This window comes from Leuciscus leuciscus (genome assembly GCF_965113295.1).
Source record: "Leuciscus leuciscus genome assembly, chromosome: 5".
NCBI lineage: Eukaryota > Metazoa > Chordata > Actinopteri > Cypriniformes > Leuciscidae > Leuciscus > Leuciscus leuciscus.
Window position 1 is genome coordinate 37,999,611 of NC_138729.1, and position 20,492 is coordinate 38,020,102.

The 20,492-nt window shown below is 36.3% G+C and overlaps 1 protein-coding gene across 6 annotated transcripts in view; it reads left to right on the forward strand.

Moving 5' to 3' along the window:
• The window catches only part of abca2 (ATP-binding cassette, sub-family A (ABC1), member 2), a 62,603-nt gene that overhangs the window by 14,743 nt on the left and 27,368 nt on the right, over positions 1-20,492 (forward strand). For 5 of the 6 annotated variants that reach the window (XM_082169606.1, XM_082169609.1, XM_082169607.1 and 2 more), the window contains exons 2-6: positions 10,858-10,951; positions 16,127-16,238; positions 17,199-17,362; positions 18,638-18,759; positions 19,191-19,301. In XM_082169606.1, the coding sequence (XP_082025732.1) occupies positions 10,858-10,951; positions 16,127-16,238; positions 17,199-17,362; positions 18,638-18,759; positions 19,191-19,301 (603 nt within the window). Of the gene's footprint in view, positions 1-10,857; positions 10,952-12,214; positions 16,239-17,198; positions 17,363-18,637; positions 18,760-19,190; positions 19,302-20,492 lie in introns of all 6 variants that reach the window. The other variant, XM_082169611.1, reaches the window with a different exon arrangement.

Sequence of the window (20,492 nt, forward strand, 5' to 3'; positions counted from 1 at the left end):
GGCACAGTCGAGTTCTGTTTTTCCCTTTGCCCTTTCTCAGACACCTGTTTTAGTACAAAAGACTGAATGCCCACTGGACATTTATGAATGGTTGCCTAATTTTTTTATTCTCTTTTTCAATGTTTCATGCTGTGTATATATACTGTACAACCTGTCACTCACATGAAATCACAGCAATAGCAAATGACAACGATCCAATCAATTCCTGATGGTTTAAATAAAGTCCCGCCCTACAACGTTTCGAGAAGCCGTTTCTCTCGCATATAGGGGAGACCGGGGACAGTTGCAACACTTTTTGCATTTCTCTCAATTACTCAGAGACTATTTGGACTAGACCAACCAAATTTGTATATATTAAACTTGCATCTGTCTGCTAATTACCCATACCATTTAAAGATGATTATATATGACATATCGTTCACAGTATTTATTTGAATGGAAGAAGTCAGATGTTGCAACTGACCCCGACCCAGGGGACAGTTGCAACACAACCCAGGGACGGTTGCAACATGTTAAAAATACCTTAAATTTCATTAATTAACTTAAGCTTTTTGTCTCAATGAGCAAAGAATTCTGAAAATATTAACTGTTTAAGGCCTACTATAATATTATAGTATTATTTATTTCAATAATATTATTGTAGCCTATTATTTATTTATTTAGGCATATTTATCAAATAACAGTTATTGAGTTTTGTTTGTTCATGTGTAGAACATAGGCCTACATAGATTCAGTGTGCAGGTGTTATAGATGCTATTCAATCTCTCCATATTTCAGTGTCAGACAGGAAGAATTGAACAATGCAACAAACTTTTATTAAACATGCAATTTATAACATGTTGCATCCGTCCCCGACCCTATCAGCCATGACAGAACATCATACGCCTGCTAGACACACTGACTTTGACACATGCTAATCATGTCACTTAGAAGTCAACAAAACAATAATTCAAACGAAGTAAGTTTTGATTAATTCATACAAAAGTTCAGGACAGTATGACAAAAATATATCTCATGAAAATTTTTACTTTCATACCCCCAAAACAAGTTTTGTTCAATAAATGCAGCAGCAGATGTTGAATATGTCTACTGTCTTCTTGGTGGGTGGAGGGTCTAACTGTGCATGTACAGTATGAGTGTCATCACTCTAGCTTGTTTCTGATTGGAGAAAAATGACATGTTGCAACCATCCCCTGTTGCAACTGTCCCCGGTCTCCCCTACATCACTTTTCATATTATTAGAGATGCACCAATATTACAATGTTGGCCAGTCCCCAAAAATGGTGATATTAAATATATTTGTAGATTATTTAAATGCTACATAAGAATTTAGGCATCACAACATCGTATGAAAAGTATACATTTATTTTGAGATTTGCTATTGATTTCTTTTACCAGTTTTTCCTGAGTATCAAGGGTATTTGCGGTTTAATTTTGTTTTGGAATTTGGTGTAATTTTATAAGTTATGTCTCGTCCTTGTTATACTTGTAGAAATATCATGCAAAATATTACATGGGTTTATTGTCATTATCAGGTTTACCTACATAGAAACTGCTTGCAGATCCCTACAAAAAAAGTTGTTCTGGAAATACATATTGCATATTCGTTTATCAGTTATTTGCATTACGTGTGCTATCTCGCTTTGTGGTCGTGTTGAAATACAGGAAGCATGTCGTAAAGCTAGTTAACAAATATAAAATACACCACCCACCACTGACATGTGCTTAACCCTTCCTCCTCTCTCTCGCTCTCTCACTCTTTCTTTCCCTTTCTTAATCTCTACCTCTCTCTTTCACTCATTTTGACTCCCACTCTATTTAATTCACATGCACAATGATCCCACAGAGAGAAGATTACATACAATTTTAAACACATGCGTGTAAATGTCTTATCTGATTCCACCTCTTTTCTGACTCCTGCTTTCGGAAGCTTTTTATAGTTAATGGGCTCATCTGTAATGACTCTCTCAGTCATTACACTGAGATGAATTAGCAACTGGAAGAACACGGAGGTTAATTAACCTTTAAATTAGGCGGGCCGTTTTCTGTAGTGCTGCCATCTGTGTAACTGGCCGCTAGATAGGGCCAGTGCATTTTCACATATGCAGTACATATACGGTTTTGTTTTCAACATATTTTTTTTTTTTTTACACTTTTCTGAGCAAATATATCTGTAGGATTTATACCTTTTGTTAGATTAATCAATTCAAAGCGGCTCTGTCAAAATGAGGTGTCACAAATCTTCCCCAGAAATGGCTGAGCAAACACTCTTCTAGCTCAATAAAGAGAGGGGAAGCACAGTCTTGCCTTTGTGAGTAACAGAAACAGGATCTCTGAATAGAGCGTAACGTCATAGTAGATGAAGAACAGAGTCTTTTCAGAGTGATACCTTAAGCACTGCTGTGTGAGAGGTGAGCAGGATCTCAGGGTCAGGAGGATCGACCTTGAGAGAAACCACTCAGTGCCTCACTCTTTTTTTCTCACCGTCTATCATGGATAACATTAATATTAGGAATGCACCAATATTACAATTCTGGGCCATACCGATAAATTGCAATCTTAAAGACTCCATGAGACCAAAGTTGTGATTGTCTTTTCTTCCATATTGTTACATATATCTGAGTGAAACTGCTTCTTCAACAAGAAACATTTTGGGTGGGACTTGATTTTGTCCATAGGGAATTGATTGGATGGTTGGATGAATTGAAATGAATTTAAAAAAACAAAAAACAATGATGTGCACAGATACATTTATAACATTTATTTATTTTACATTTATAATAATACTGCAATATTCCTTAAAAACAAGATTTTTTTTATTTATTGTGATTTTTAAAATACTACTTTTCTACTTTTCTATCTAATTTTAAACTAAAACCATTTTAAATGTTGCAAGTGAATTTAGGCTTTGCAACATTGTACAGTGTGAAAATGGATATTCATTTTGAGATTTGCTAATGATTACATTTAACAGTGTTATTAAATTAGTGTTTAAAAATATCAACTTTAAGAATGCATTAGATGATGTTAATCTGAATGTAAAAATAGGGGAGATGAGCATGTGCAATTAAATATCCAATAGCTGTGTATATCCAATATCATTATTATTAGAATACCATTATTAAATAATAAAAAAATCTTTAATATCAGCCAATAATTGAAGGTCAGCCGACAATGTACTGATATCTCACACATCCCTGGTGAATATTATTTTATTTTATTATTTTCGGTTATTAGGGGTGTAACGATATTCAAACCGAACCGACAAACCGCGATACAACAGCCACGGTTGGAACCGCGATACTCTCATGTCGAACCGAACGCGCCCCGCCCCCTGCTGCCCCGGCCCAACTCTCACATCACTTTGTCACAAAACTATTTTTTTCTTCCTTGACATTTGATTAAATAGTTATTAATGAGTACACTTTTAACAACTAATAAGAGCTGTAGTTTTACTAAATATTATTATAATATTATTTACTAAATAAAGTGCATGTCACGTGATTTGGGTGATCGATCACGCTCGAGAGTTTACATACGCACTTCAGGATGGCAACTCATATTGAGATTGAAGACCCTCCGGTCACAACCACTGACTGATACAGCAGCAACAGCAGCAGTGCTGATCACGAATCACCGACACCTGTCATCATCCAATATGATGACATATCACAGCATTTTTTAATCATCGTTTTGAGACAAATCATTGTTTGTTTTGCGAACATAATCCTCTGCCGTCTGGGGCCTGTTTCAGAAAGGAGGTTAAGTGAAAACTCTGAGTATGTTAACCCTAAAATGAGGGAAACTCTGAGTTTTCTGTTTCAGAATGGGAGGTATGTTAAACCTGAGAAAGCAGAGTAAGTCAAGCCTGTTTCAGAAAGAGAGGTAACTTATACTCCGAGTCAGTTACCATGGTAACTTACTCTGTGAACCTAACCTGGTCGGGAGCAGGTTTTCTTCAGTAAACCCAGAGTTTCTTTCGGTCTCCTCCCCTTTTTAAAGTGGAAGTGGTGTTTAAACGCCTCATTCATTCTTTCAGTACATTTTTATTAATAAAATTAATCTTTTATTAATAAAAAAAATAATATATATATATATATATTTTTTTTTTTTTTTTAAATAAGATGAAGTCTATATAACTCCTTTACTGGCAACTGAAAACACAGTAGTAGATTAGAGTTACATAATGTAGTTCTAAACAAATTCTACAGAATTAAACTGTGGCATTTACTGGAAATCACTGAACTGTTCATCTGTTCACCAGAAGTTGATGGACCCTCCTCCTGCTGTTCTTCCACACTCTGGGGGCGCGGGGAGAGATAAGAATACCCGTTTATACTTAGATTTAATCTTAGATTCTATAGGCTACTCCACATAAAAATGTGAAAAAATCTGAATGTGTAGATTGTTTGATGTGTAGACACATAATATTAACATTACCTCTGTAGGCCTCTCTGTGGTAGCAGAAACTCTTTATCCCCATGTGATGAGCATTTGGTTGAGTACACTTTATAACACTATTTGTCATAATTTCTGGTGTATTGAGTAGGCGACTTACAACTGCCTGGGGTTCTGTTGGGACAGGAGGCTCCAAAAGACAGATATTACCATCAGAATCTATTGGGACCAACAAAAATCCTAACCCAAAGTAAAATAAATGGAAATCTCAAAAATAGCCTATATAAAAAATAACACATATGTAAACCTCTTACATTTTATGAAGGCCCTTGGATCTTTGGGACTGGCTCTGAAGTCCGTCCAGGAATTCCCTCAGCCAAAAATGCTGCTGCACTGCTAGACACTGGATGCTTTAGTTATTTAATATGTCAAATGTTTGTAAAGTCAGGTAGCCTACACCCATACTATGCTCAAGCCTTACTTGACTGAATTATGTTTTTATATTAAATTTTCAGCTGCTGCCATGTTTTTTTAACACCTGCAGGATTGCACCTACATGAAAATTAAAATTAGGTTGAATAACATACTGTTCTTCCAGTTTCACCTCTGATATTATAACAGTTGGGCAAGTTACTTGTATTACTAACTACAAATGACATCTTCAACATTGTAATTAGATTAATGTAATAATGACTATCTTTAGAAATTATTGGTCTACTTATTACTAATTACTAAATCCCATGTCAACCTTAAACACTTGAACAATACAAGGAGAGACAAACAGCACTTTTAATGCTTTCAAATAAACAATTGCATGAATTATTCTTGAATTGACCAAAGTGTGTAGAGGGAGAAGGTTACATTAAAAATATAACTTTTAAAAATGTATGTTAAATAGCCTATACAGAATTGTTCTATAGTCTAATACAATTACATCAGATTAAACTTTAAATTACAGAAGAATTAAGAGTAATCCCTTTAATTAAATTACAGTATTTAGATTACTTGGTAATTAATTACACCCATCACTGTATAACAGTAATTAAAATGTGAAGAAATATGAAGACCTCTTTTTGTCTGGCGCTGTTGCCATGGTGACTCGTAATATCTGCGCTCCATTGATAATGGCTTTTTATAGTTGTGGTGCACGCGCTTAACTCAGAGTCAGTCAACTCAGAGTTGATTGAACTAACTCATTTCAGCTGTTCTGTAACCGAAAACTCAGAGTTTTCCATCTCAGGGTAAGTCAACTCAGAGTTCAAGTTTTAACTCAGAGTTGGTTGAACCTCCTTATTGAAACAGGCCCCTGGTCGCTTCCACTTCAAGCCGGACTCGTCTCGCGCTAACGGTAATTCCTTTTCACTGTCCACGTTTTGATTTCGGCAAATCAATTTTAGCGAATGCAAACAACGTGATTATTGTTCATGAGTCCAACATCCAGCCACGCAAGAAAACATGTAATCTACCTGAGGGAATAATATGCTCACAAAAAATTTCTGATTATTATTAATGTTTAAGACTGGTTTGTTTTTTCCCCCCCAGGATTCTATGAAGAATGTAAAGATCATAAGATATTTATTTGAAATAGAAAGCTTGTGTAACACTATAAATGTAGGCTACTGTCACTTTTGATTAACGTAATGCATCCTTGCTGAATAAAAGTAGGCAATTACTTTCTTTAATTTCTTTCCCCCAAAAAATTATCTTACAAACCTCAAACTTTTGAACTGTAGGCCTATGTATAATGTTAAAAAAGCTTTCTATTTCAGATAAATGCTGTTATTTTGAATGGTGGTTTGTTTGTAATGTGACATTTTGTTTGTATGACTTTACAATAATTTTTAGAATTAAATTGTACATACCGGTAAATAGGTTAAGCAATACAAATGTGTTTGTCTGATAACCTTTTAAACATATACTTAACTGTCTGCAGACAATGAAATGATGTACATTGTGCGATGCAGTACAAATATTTTGAGTGTCCCTTGTTTTCCTAGAAAGAACCATGATTGTCCCGCATTTTACTTTTCTGAAGTTGGCAACCCTACTCAGGTGTGCAGTTTATTTCTGACTAGTCAGTGGAGGCATTTATTTCATTTTAGTTAACTCAGGTGTGCTAAGTGCTCTAAAGAAAGGCTGAAGCCCCACAGCAAACAGAACCGAACCGAACCGAACCGTGGCTCCAAAACCGTGATATGAACCGAACCGTGGCATTGGTGTATCGTTGGTATGCTCTAAAATATTTTTCATTGGCTAGTTATTATTCACCATGCATGCTTTTACATAGTAAAATGTGAGCACTAGATTGGGCGATAACATCAATCTACCCTTTGAGGGTAAAAGCCTTCAAACCTCAGGACATTTTAGGACAGATTTATTGGAGACATTTGTATATTAAGCCTAATCTTTTAAAACCATTAATTCCAAGGATTTCTAGCTGACGTACAAATGGAAATCCACTCGATCCCACACATAAAATGATTTTAATCCTCATCCAGTAATCGCAAACAAAAATAAAAATCATTGGTGAAAAGGTTTGGTAACCCTGGTGGGTGTCTAATTTCAGAAAAAGTTTTGCAAAGGAGCTTGTGGTACAAATCTCATTATTATTGATAAAAAATACAAGATACACTTGCTAAAAATGTTAAAGCTGTTCAAACTTTAGCTTTTAGCACATTATGTACTTTATTAATCACTTCTGAATGTGCTGTTGTATTGAGGTTGAGCAAACCCACTAATGTTTCAGCTTATTTCTTTTTTTGGAGACTGACTGAAATGGGTTCCATTTTCAGATAAACTTTAATGATCTGTGCTCAGTGCCTGAAATATTATATCCGTGCATGCATCACCTAGTTGGGTTATTCAAATGAAAAACAAAGCATTGCATGTTGTATCGAGATCCCTTGTCTTTTAATGCTGTCTGGGTGGAATTGTTTCTGTATAACCTGCTTGGAATGGAAATACGGCAATGTCCCAGTGAGTCTCGGGAGAAATATGTCTATAGCCTGGAGCTGTTGCGTATTAACAGAGGGGGAGATGGGTAATCAATCCAGTGTGAATGACCACAGATCCATTCCTCAAACCCTGGCTGCCTAGAGCACGAGGGTAGAGTCGAGGAACGAGTAACTGCATTACACCTTTTAGATGAAGCACATTCGACACACTTGCCATTAATTAATCTTACTCATTTTAGTTCAGTTCAGATTTGTACTGGGCTTCTAACAGTCACATTTGTCTTGTAAGGCACCTTTAATTACAGTAGTTAGATGCCTAACGCCCAAGTCTTGCACTTACAAGCAGGTACAGATATAAAAACGGGGATGGTTCAGAGTCTAATTCTAATTGGATGACCCATAAAATGGCTATAAATGTTGCTACAGTTTTTGATTTGTACTATAATACTTATCACTAATTATTCCAATAATTTTTGATAATAAATGTTACACATTTTTTGGACAGTGGTGCTGTTACCTCCATTTTAAGCAATAAAGACCCCCTTACTTGTGGTAAAATCACTGAAACGCACAGACTTTCTGATCATGCACAAGATTATAATTACAAAACATACCCGTTTCAAAAACACTGATCGCACAAACACAAACAGCGCTCAGTGTCTCGATCCCAGGCGACTGTGGGGCCTGTTTGCGTTTGTTGGTTAGAATGTAATTATGAATGCTAAATGATGTTTTGTGCATGTGAGTTTTATCTGATTATGCGAGCTCTGTTCATATGAGATTTCTGGGGAGAGACAGGCAGAGCAAAGAGAAGATAGATTTTTCAGAGGTGTATATGGAGGTATATGAGACGTTCTTCAGTTCTCGCACAGTAAAAGCAATTCCATTATCTCAAATTTACTTGACAGAAAACCTCATATCTCTCAGCATGCATTGTTATTGGAGGATAAGTGTTTTAGCTCGCGTTATTTGCCAGTCGGTTGGTGATGGATGCTGTGCTCGGTGGGCAGCGGCACAAAGATGTAATTCAATCATTGGGTGAATGGAAAGTGTGTTTTAGCTGATAAAGTATAAAGAGTGGACAGCTGAAAGACACTGACTAGACTATTCTAGTGCATAATGGTGTCTGGGTATGTATTTTTAACTAGAAGTGTTATTGCACTGTGTGTGGGTGGGCATAGTTATATGCATACTGTGTACACACACACACACACACACACACACACTGGTGGACAGTAACTAAGTACATTTACTTGAGTACTGTACTTAAGTACACTTTTTGAGGATCTGTACTTTTACTTGAGTATTATTTTTTTCTGGAAACTATTTACTTTAACTTCACTACATTTGAAAGACAAATATTGTACTTTTTACTCCTACATTTCTGTCAAGGTCATTGAGTAGAAAGTAGTAACGTCAGTCAGGGGATGATTTTGGTTTTAGGTGTTGCATTTTGGTTGGAAATGAAAGTCGGGCTGACGTTAGAACCCGACTGATGTTGGTTTCTGACGTCAACACGATTTTTATTTTCAACCACAATTCAACGTCTGTCCAACGTTGGAGATTAATGTCAATCTGACGTTGGATTCTGACATCAACCTGATTTTAATTTTCAACGTTGGGTTTGGTCTTCTACATGCGAATTTAGAATTAGACCAATGACAATAGACGTTTATTGTACGTCCTCATTTAGATAGCTAGGTAAAAGTGTGCATGTGTTAAATAAAATTACAGGCCGATTCTGTGTAATGCTTGTGAGAAATGCTAATAAACAGATACAAATATCGCCATAAATAGTAGAAAAAACAACCTCCAACATACAGTTTAAAATTCATTGTGAGTTGAGATTCAACTCAAATGTTTGTCTTTGCCTCTTCTATGAGCCACAGGACTTTCTAACAAAAAGAAAACAAGTTCTCTTTGGCTGGTGTGCACACCCCCCGTGCTCAGCTCCGAGGGTCTCGTAAGCGAAGCTTTGTGTGTCATGTCAGATGCGGCTTTGTGTATTGTGAGAGATGCATGTAAAAGGAGCTTCTTGTTTGTTGTGACCTTCAGAAATGGCAGAGATGCATGGGGAGAACGTATAACAGCGAGAGGAAAAACCTCTTCACCTTCTCTTGTCACTTGTCAACAAGACGGGATGTGGAGTGTGTGTTGTTGATGCTGTGCTGCAGTGAAAGACACATTGTGGTCGGGGACAGGATGCCCTTAGACACTGATCTGAGATCAGCCTCTCTTAGTCAAGCACAGACGGCACCTCACGCATTTGTAGTGGGAGTGATAATAACAGGCTGATCTCAGTTCAGCTATAACCATGTGAGTTTCTAATCAGTCTACACTTTAACCAACAGCTTATTTCTCGGTAACTTCAGTTCAGATTTGTCTAAAAATGAAACTCCTGCTGAGAGTGAGAGTGGGAGAGAGAGGAAATGATGCAGGGGGAAATGTTAAGAGATGCAGCTTTTCTGCTTTATTTTGCACACGCACACTTTAAACAATGTGCCTGAAAGCGTTTGACATCTCCTTCCCACCACCTGCTGTGGAGTGTGTGTGTGCGCAATATCTTTCATTTCTCCTCCACCTCTTTTAATAATCGTTGGAACGGGCTGTTTGGAAGCTCTAGCAGGTGTGTTAGCCAACCCACTTGCAAATATTGCATGTCAAGCAAACTCTTAAATTGGCCAGGCCACCAATCTGTATTTACCGGATCAATCCCTGACACTGGACTCAGTCAGTTGGCAAGGCTTAACAATGAGATTTTTACTGCTTGTATAATTAATCTATTCCTCTGATGGCAGAGTTTAGTTCAGTCTTCAATGTCACACGATCTTCCAGAAAGCTGATATTAGAATTGGTGCTCAAGAAACATTTCTTCATTGTTAAAAACAGTTGTTCTGCTTAATATTTTTGTGGAAACTGTGATACATTTTTTCTGATCTTAAACTTTTGAATAGTACAGTATTTTTTTTATTAATTTGCTTTTTTATGTTTGTTTTTTCTTTACAAGAAGAAAATGTGTTAATAAGATGGAAATGATTCAGATAAAATGCAATTATTGATTCATTGAACTATGGAATATGGTGCAGCTCATTACTGAATAGTTTTCTTGTTTTTAGCATATTCTTGCTGATGCTTTTTACTGATGCTGATGCTAAAAAATGTTAACAACACTTCATCTATTTGCAACAACTATGTAGAATGCAACAGAAAACCAAAGCACAATAAATGATTGTTCAAGCTCAATTAATGTAGAGATATCAGTGTACATGCAAAACTGTCCGGAAAGGGCAAGTCATTTTTCCATCAACTGGCCTGAAACTCTCTCACACTGGCCCCCGAAATTGAGCAGGCCATCTTTATTGACGACCCCTAGTTGAACTTTGTAACACTTCAGATGTTCAACCAAAGAGGTTGCAACCAACCATGCAATATAAATGTTCATAAGCTCCAGCCACTGCAGCCCATGTGGCTTTCATAACCTGTTTCTCTTTGTTTATCTCTGCAGTGGGTTCTTGCATTTGAGATTTTCATCCCTCTGGTGCTTTTCTTCATACTCCTGGGCTTGCGGCAGAAGAAGCCGGCCATTCCTGTGAAAGAAGGTAAGTTTCATGACAGCAGAGAGAGAGAAGAACAGGAGTAGGGGGTGAAGTAAGGAAGGAAAAGTAAGGTGGCTCTTACCCCAACCCAGCTCATTCTTGCCCTCCAGTGGTCAGATCACTTATTTTGTTACCTGGGTGTTACGTTCCCCTACCCGTCTAGGGGTCGGGAGGGGAGGTAACAAAGGAAAAAGCGTAAAATGTAAATAAAACAAATATATAAAAAAAAGGAGGAAGGCGAACACACACTTCAATCCTCTGTTCCAGAGTGAAGATGATACCAGATACAACCCACTAACTAATTTAGGGAGGAGTTCTAACTAACCTAAGAAAGGATAAACGAAAAGAAATAAACAACATAAACTCTTTAAGGTTCTTTTGATGTTCACATCCACTGTAATAATGTTCTGTAAGTGTGTCTGAATTAGTTTGAATGGGTCCTTTAGCCTTAATCGGTAAATAAGGGGACAGTTCACTCAAAAAAAAAAAAAAATTCTGTCATTATTTACTCACTCGCATGATGTTCCAAACCTGTGTGTTTCTTTCTTCTGTGGAACACAAAAGGAAATACTTTGCAGAATGTTCTGGCTGTTTTCTATTCAATGAAAGTGAAAGAAGCTGTCAAGCTTCAAAAAAGTAGCATAAAAGTAGTCCATACAACTTCTGCACTATATTCCAAATCTTCTGAAGTCATACAACAGATTTGTTCATGAAACACACACAAATATAAATGATTTGCTTAAAAATATGCTCTCTGCCATAGCTTCTCATTCACGTGCATTCAGATTGCCGCCAATTCAGCAATAATTGTTGAACTTCCATCATGTGGAAAAGTGTAAACATTCTGCCATCTCCTTTTGTGTTCCACTGAAGAAAAGAAATTCATACAGGTTTGGAATGACATGAAGGTGAGTACACGATTTAATTTTTTTTGGGCGAACTATCCCTTTAAGTGTTGTTTGTGGTATATGATGATGATTATCCATTTTCTGTGTGGTTGCATCATACAACTTTGCCAATCTGTCATTGATTGCAAAGATTGTTTGGCTGTTAGACAGAACTTTAGCCATGTATTTTTCTTTTACAGAACACCCTCATTTGTATGTCATCACAATGTCTGTTATTTTCAATGCTGAAATCACACCATGTTTTGTTTTATTTTTGCTTCTTTCTGTTATCTGTCCTCAATACTTTATCTCTCTCTCTCTACTCCTCTGTCTTTCATTCTTTCTTTCTCATGTGCATGTTCACTGCATGCTGGACCAGTGTGTAAGTCAAAAAGTTTTTTTTTTGTGTGTGTGTGTGGGTGTGGCTAAGTTCTTAACTCTTTTGGGTTTGTGGGATGATTCCACTATGTGTCCTCTAATTGTGAGTGTGTGCTTTTCCGTGGACTCTAACGTGTTTATTGTGCTGTTATTGTGTATTTGTCATGTCAACTGTTTCATGCATCAATCTAATGGTAAAAGGGCCCAAATAACTCCAGCAGTATTTGCACACCTGGTGCTTTCCCAAATGTTAACACACACAACATAAGAAAATGAATAACACTCACTGTGACATAACCAGGCGTGATGCATCAAGATTCCAGCAAATGTGTGTGTTCACACTGAAAGTGTAAAGGCTGTGTGATGCATCAAATCAAATCCAGACGTCATCCGTTTGATGTTTTATCAAGAGAGATTTTTCATACAAACAGCCACAATCAATTTCTTTAAGGCTCGTCCATGTTTGATGTTAAATATAGTGCTCACCAAATGTTTTGAAATGGCCCATGTTTCAAAGTGGGGTTTTGGACAATATTGGCATAAATCCTCCATTTCTTGTCATAAATGCAGTGAAGTATCTTAACTGGTAATGTTTTTCTTTTGCATTACATAATGGCAATATAAAACATGTCAGACATGCGCCTTTTTATTTATTTAGTTTATTATTAAACATTAAATATTTGATTAAATAACCATTTAAAATTCTTAATTTTTTTTTTTAACTCAGCAAGGATGCATTAAATTGATCAAATAGATTTTTTTAAATAAATGCCATTCTTTTGAACATTCTATTTATCAAGGAATCCTGAAATAATTTTTTTTTTTTTTTTACGGGTTCCACAAACATATCTAAAGCAGCACAACTGTTTGTTACTTTCTTATACTTTTGAAGACTGGAGTAATGACTGCAGAAAATTCAGCTTTGCCATCAGTTACCTTTTAACCTTTATGCAAATCAGTTACCTTTTAAAATATAATAAAATATAAATCCTAAGTATTCACAAAATTGTAAGAATTTATGCTGATATTGTCAAAAGGCATTTCAAAGAATTGGGCATTTTCAAACTTTTAATGGGTGATTTTCGCCCAATGATTATCCCGTGTGAACGTGGCTTCCCATCACAATGCTGCAGAAATGGAAAGTAGTAGGAACAGGAACTAGGATTAGCTTTTTTATGGCTTGCCATTTTATTGCGTCACGCCTGGGGTAAGAGGTTTAGGTGTTGGGCCCCCATATGTCTCTGAACACTAACATAATCCACAATCCACTGTGAATAAAGGATCTGTTTTACAACTGCACGTTATTCAAACATCTTGTCCTGATGATGACACATCTGTGCTTTCCTCAACCAATGAGCTGTGATTTTAATTGTCAGACACTCTCACTCTCTCTCACACACACACACACACATACACATACACACACACACAGACCACACAGCCATCAGGTTATATCCCCGGACTGATCTTTGCTCTTTTAATCCTCAGCTGTGTTTGCGGAGCGGGGAGCAGATGTCAGATATAAGAGTTAGGAAACCGAGGCAATAAACATAACTACCTCTTGTGAGCAGACAACCTGTCACTGGAACAGCAGAAATATAACACGCCTCAGTGTTAACGTCAATCGTGGGACGTTTTTTGCAGAGTCGACAGGTGCTGATGCCGAGCATTGTTTAGCTAACGCTGCTGCTTCTGGGTGAAGCGCCGTGGGGTCTGGTGGCAGAGCAGGCGACGTTGGACGAGGATACCAACTCTACAGGCCACACGCCGCAGTGACAAAACACTTAAGGGAGGGAAAAAGACTCCGCACTTACCATTAAGTAACCTTCTAGGTCCCTTCGTCAGTGCCAGCTGCCTCATGTTTGCATTTCAGGCAAGGCTGCCAAAGCGAATGGAGGCGAAAGCTGAATCTGAATTGACTGATGCTCTAATGGAGGATCACATTTCTCCGAGCCATTCATTAACTAAGGCTTCATTAAATAATCTCAGCAGTTATAGGCCTAATTTAGTAATTAGCAGTTCAATGCTGGGCAAAGTCGTAGTAAGGGATTGTTTTTATCAGATAATTGCCATCTGAAAGGTTGTAGTAGCCTAAATTTCAGCAAGTCAATTGTGTCCTATTGAACAAATGGTATCAAGCGTTAATGTTATGGCTTTGGGATCATTGGACAAACTAGATAAATATATACATTTTTTAAAACATGTAATCCAAATTCACGTTGCCGTGACCATTGTTTAGTACTTCATGCACATGCTCCAAATACATGCTCATGAGGGAGACGCAGGTTTGAATCTGGCCTTTAAGTCACCTCAGAATAATTGTATTTATATGATAAGCTCACAACAACACTGTCATGATGTTGTTTTAAGTCCCAACTGTTAAAGACATGTCAATTAAAGTATCATAATGGAAGCAAGTTGGTATTGGTCATAAATAAACTGTTATGAATTTTAGTTATGAATTTATGAATGTTAGTTATGAAGTTATGATTGTTAACTGTTGATAAAGAAAAGTGATATAGGCTACACTATCATTCAAAAGTTTGTGCTCAATAAGACTTAAGACAAAAAAAAAATGAATAGTAATAATCGATTTAAATAAGTGCTGTTCTTTTGAACTTTCTGTTTATCAAAGAATACTGAAAAAACTTAGCGCAACAGTTTCCACAAAAATATTAAGCACCACAACTGTTTTTTGTTGTCAACAAATATAAGCTGTGTTTTTATAATAATAATAAATGTTAATAATAATATTAAAAATAAATGAGCACCTAATCATATCTTGGAGTAATTTCTGAAGGATCATTTGACACCGAAGATTGTAGCAATGATGCTGAAAATTCAGCTTTGACATCACAGTAATAAATTGCATTTTAAAATATATTAAAATAATAAGAAACAGTTATTTTAAATTAGAAACTGTATTTTTTTAAATTAAATAAATGCAGCCTTGGTGAACATAAGAGGCTTCTTTTATGAAAAACTTAGGAGCCCCAAACTTTTGAAAGGTACTCTAGCTTGCTTGAAAATAATTCTTATTTAGGTGACATGATAAATGCATAAAACACCAAATGTGCATCTTTTTCTCTTTATTTTGTTGGTCTAGGGCTAAAAAGCTTCCTACCTCTTTTCTAAAATATAAAATTGACTCTGGTTGGAATAAAATGCATGCAGGGACTCGCAATACAGAATTATGCTTTCTGAATTAGTAATTTCTCAGGAGGACTTGAAGGAGCAAATGAGTCCTGGTCCATGGTTGTCACTCCTGGTAGTGTTTGCTTTGAGAAACAAATATAGTCATTTACCCGTCCCTAACATTTGACTCCATATCAAGTGTGTTCTGGAGCAGCTTGTCGTGAGGAAGTGAGTCATCTAAACACTGCTGTTCGTTCCTGTGTTCTATAAGACATGACTTGCAGCATGTAGGTGTAGAAGAGCTGTGTTTTTTTTTCTCTCTGCTTCAGTGACAGCTTGTCCAGTCAACCTGTAATAAATTAAATAATTTGAAGGCCACTTGGAGTTTATCAAAGCGATCTGACATCTGAAACCCTCTCTGACCCCGTGTTTGCTCTCTGATATGTGACGGCAGCTTCTTTTTCTCTCCCTGTCTTTTAATCTCTCCCAAAATCTTTGATCTGTGGACCTTGGAAAATGTCATCATCATTGTTTGTTCTGTTATCCCACATCCTACGGTCCCTCTCATTCCCTCACTCACATTCCTGGCCATAAATATTTATCTCCATCCATACACTGATCTGTTTTTATGTTCCTCTCCAATTCTACATCTGAACACAACTGCACCTTCGTCAAAACCCATTTAAACCTCATTGCAATGCTGGATTTCACTCTTCTTTCACCTCCGTCCTCTCCGTCCCTCCACCCTGTTGGTCTGTTTTTCCCCGGTTCTGTCCAGCCTTCTACAGCGCGGCCCCTCTCACCTCGGCGGGCATCATTCCCATCATGCAGTCTCTGTGTCCGGATGGTCAGCGGGATGAGTTTGGCTTCCTGCAGTATAAAAACTCCACGTGAGTCCACCTACGCTCTGTTTCCGATATTTTTTATTTTTTTGGAAAAAATCTCTCTCCCGATGACTAAAATGGGCTCTAATTGATTCTGTTCTCATTATATGGTGTGAATAGCAGTCACCATCACCACCTGTAGTAATGATCATATGAGCTGTTCTTGTATCTTTGTGCTTGGATGTGAAATGATCTTGTGATGATTTGAAGTGGATCTCAGCCTCCACATAACTGACCTAATTCTTGTGTTTTGAATGTGAGTGTGCTAGTTTAACTAACACTGTGTGTGTGTGTGTGTGTGTGTGTGTGTGTGTGTGTGTGTGTGTGTGTGTGTGTTATGTGTGTGTGTGTGTGTGTGTGTGTGTGTGTGTGTGTGTGTGTGTGTGTGTGTGATATATATATGAAGCCTGTAAGTGCCATCTGAAATTTTCTTCTAGAATTATCATTTTTATAAAGCTTTTATATTTAAGTTAAGTAATTTCACTTAAATTACAAATTAATAGGTAATTTGCATTGCCATTTAAGTGAAATTATTGAACTTAAATATACGAGCTTGATAAAAAATTATCATTCTAGAAGAAATTTTCAGATGGCACATAGAGGCTTTTGCATCTGAACTCTTCATATATATACTGTATACACACACACACACACACACACACACACATATATATATATATATATATATACACATATACACATATACACATATACACCAACTATATATATATATATATACTGTATATATTATGATGCCTGATGATACAATATTATGCCAACAACTTGCCAATATACTTTAATACTTTAAAATATTTATTTCTCTCTCATCTGTAATCTCAATTCTCTAATGTGTAATCAGTATAGACCAGTTGTGATCACACTGGCCTGTTTAATGATTTGCCCCAGTCTTTTTATTTTGCTCTTCTCATTTGAAGTTCCGCACTCTTTTTTCCTCATATTTCTCAGTGTGACTCAATTGTTGGAAAGGATCAGTGAAGTTGTGGAGCAGAATCACTTGTTTACGTCAGACAGGCCCAGTTTGGGAGAGGAGCTGGAGTCACTGCAACAGCACCTTGAAAGTCTGAGCTCAGCACAAGGCCCTTTAGAGAGCCACTACAACACCAGCCATGGTCAGAAAATATACTTGCATACATACATGCATGCATGCATGCATGAATACACCAACCACACATGTATGTTTTCAAATTAACTTTTTGCAAATTAGAAAATAGAGGCAAATCACTATAGAATACACTATATAAATAGCGCTGCAGTTTCTGCTGGATTTAGTGCTTAAATCCCATTGTTATAAGATTATATATATATTCTTATGAGAATAAAGAACAAAGTATATTCAATTGACACTATACAGTATGTGTACTTTGGACATTCAAAAACCACCATTTGCATATTTTCAACTGTAATCATGCTTATGAAGATTTTAAAGACCATGTATTGTTATAGACCACACTGATGACAGTCATACAGCAATACATTATAGAAACATATATGCTTTTGAGTGTTATTGAGCTGATTTCTTACACACCAGTGTAGACGTTATAAAACAGTCCTAAAAACATACTAAACAGTCATACTGGACTTTGTGCTCCATTAATATTCATTGATATGTACTGTATGTGAATGCAGGTGACTACAAAAGAAACTTATGCAAAAGAGTTTCTTTTGCTGCGTACCAAAGTTTAAAATGACCTGTGTATTTGCTTAGTGTAAATGCGTATGACCAATATTAGATCTAAAAGTCACACTGACCTCTTCGTACTGTACTTGAAAAACATGAAGTATATTAAACTAAGAATCAATCACCTACACTACTATTCAAAATTTTGGGGTCGGAATAATTATTTTATTGAAAGAAGTCTTTTATGCTCAGTAAGGCTGAATCTATTTGATCAAAACTTTATTAAAAACTGTAATGTTGTGAAATATTATTACAATTTCAAATAACTGTTTTTAGTTTTAGTGTATTTATTTAATTAATTTATTCCTGTCATGGCAAAGCATTTTCTACAGCCATTACTCCAGTCTTCAGTCATTCAGAAATCTTTAGACATTTTCGGAATTCATTCTAATATACTGATTTGGTGCATTTATGATCATTATTTTTAAAAAAACAATTTAAAAAAACAGTTGCTCATTAATATTTTTGTTGAAACCGTGATATACTATTTTCAGATTGTTTACAATTAACAGAATTTTTTACAACAGCACTTTTTGTAACAATGTAAAAGTCTTTACTATAATGCATCCTTGCTGAATAAAAGTATTCATTTCTTTCAACAACAACAAAAAAATATGACTGTCCCCCAATCTTTTGAACGGTAGTGTACACATACTGAAATACAAACTGCTTTGATGAAAAATGGGTGTGCATGTCTCCGCTTCAGGTTTCACTGTAGGAAGTGTCCTCAGGAACCAGTCCATGTTCCAGCAGTTCCTGATCAGAAACCTTTCCCTGCCAAACGACACCGCCAGCCTCCTGCTCTCTTCCCCCATCAATCTGAAAGAGGTCGGTCTTCTCACTTCAACTTCTTTTTTCCTCCAACCTAGGTCAGACAGCAGTGCTTTTGAAGTCCAAATTGTGACTCAGCGTCATGCTCCTCTGAGGCGTCTTCCTCTTTCATCCTCTTTGGAATCTCAGCTCGGGTTTGCAGCACCATTAGCAATTCTACTCCATGACAACAGAGAAAGAGGTTATGCGATAGAATCTAATGCTTTAGGACAGAGTAGCTCCAGCGTTGCACGCTTTAATGGGTTAACGTGCTGCAGTCAAAGTAAAAGCGTTGAGATAGGCTCTTTTGAGTTTCCGAATGAAATGTTAATTTTCCTCAGGGAGATTTGTTTCTTCTCTTCTCTGGCTTTTTAAAGTATATGTATGAGATAGTTTCTAAATCTGTACGTGTGTGTGTGTGTGTGTGTGTGTGTGCGTGCGTGCTTCAGGTGTATAATCTCATCTTTGGGACGTATCCTAAAGTGGGATCAAAGGCAGGAGAAAAGGATGAAGGACAGCATGAACCCCACAGTCCTGGAGAGAAGCTTGTACAGCTGGAGGTATAGAATGAATGAAACACACACACATTTCAAGTTCAAGGTCACTAAGCTATTTAAAAAAAATAAATTAATACTTTTATTTAGCAAGGATGCATTAAATCGATAAAAAGGGACAGTAAAGACTTTTACATTGTTGCACAAAAAAAAAATATTTCAAGTAAATGCTGTCCTTTTGAGCCTTCTATTCAACAAAGAATCATGGGGGAAAGTATCATGGTTTCCACAAAAATATTAAGCAGCACAATTGTTTTCAACATTGATAATAATAAGAAATGTTTCTTCAGCACCAAATTAGCATATTAGAATGATTTCTGAAGGATCATGTGACACTGAAGACTGGAGTAATGATGCTGAAAATTCAGCTTTGCCATCACAGGAAAAAAAAAATATATATATATAAAAGTTATTTTAAATTGTTATAATAATAATACTGTTTTTACTGTATTCTATTAAAAATGCAGCCTTGGTGAGCATGAGATTTCTTTCAAAATATATTAAATATATAAAAAGGACTGTTTTTACTATATTTTTGATCAAATCAATACAGACTTGGTGACTCAAAAAACATCACAAAAACGTATTTACCCCAAACATTTGAATGGAAGTGTATGTAATTATCCGTTTTTTAAATTTTTGTGTGGATGATATTCGTAGCTGATTACATACTGTATGCATAAATAAAACACAATGTATAAAGGTATATTAATGCAACAGTGCCTTTTTCTTTAACCCTTTTATCTTTCCAAAAATGAAATTTTCTATCCATTATGTGCCTCAAAGCACATTTTGGATAAAAGCAGCTGCTAATTAAATAAACATGAAAGTAAATGCAGTTTAAAAATAACAGACACTGATTTTATATTCCTTAAACTCCATTAAAATGCAAAGACTAAACTTACAGTAATTTAAGTCTGCAATAATTAAATAATATAATATTTGTTCCACACATGACTACTTAATGCAGTGCCAGTGCTGCTGCAGTGCCTTTCTCATTCATATTTCATACTTGTTGAGCTGCTGTAAGCAACTTTTCTGAATACCACACACATAATGTACAGATAGCACGGTGTCCTGAGAAATCACCTGTCTCTGTCCCAGCTCTAGACATTGTAAACAGCAAAAAAAAAGAGTCAGGCGAGCAGGCAGCACCGTTTTTTATATCAGCAACGCTCTCTGCCTGGAAATAATTTG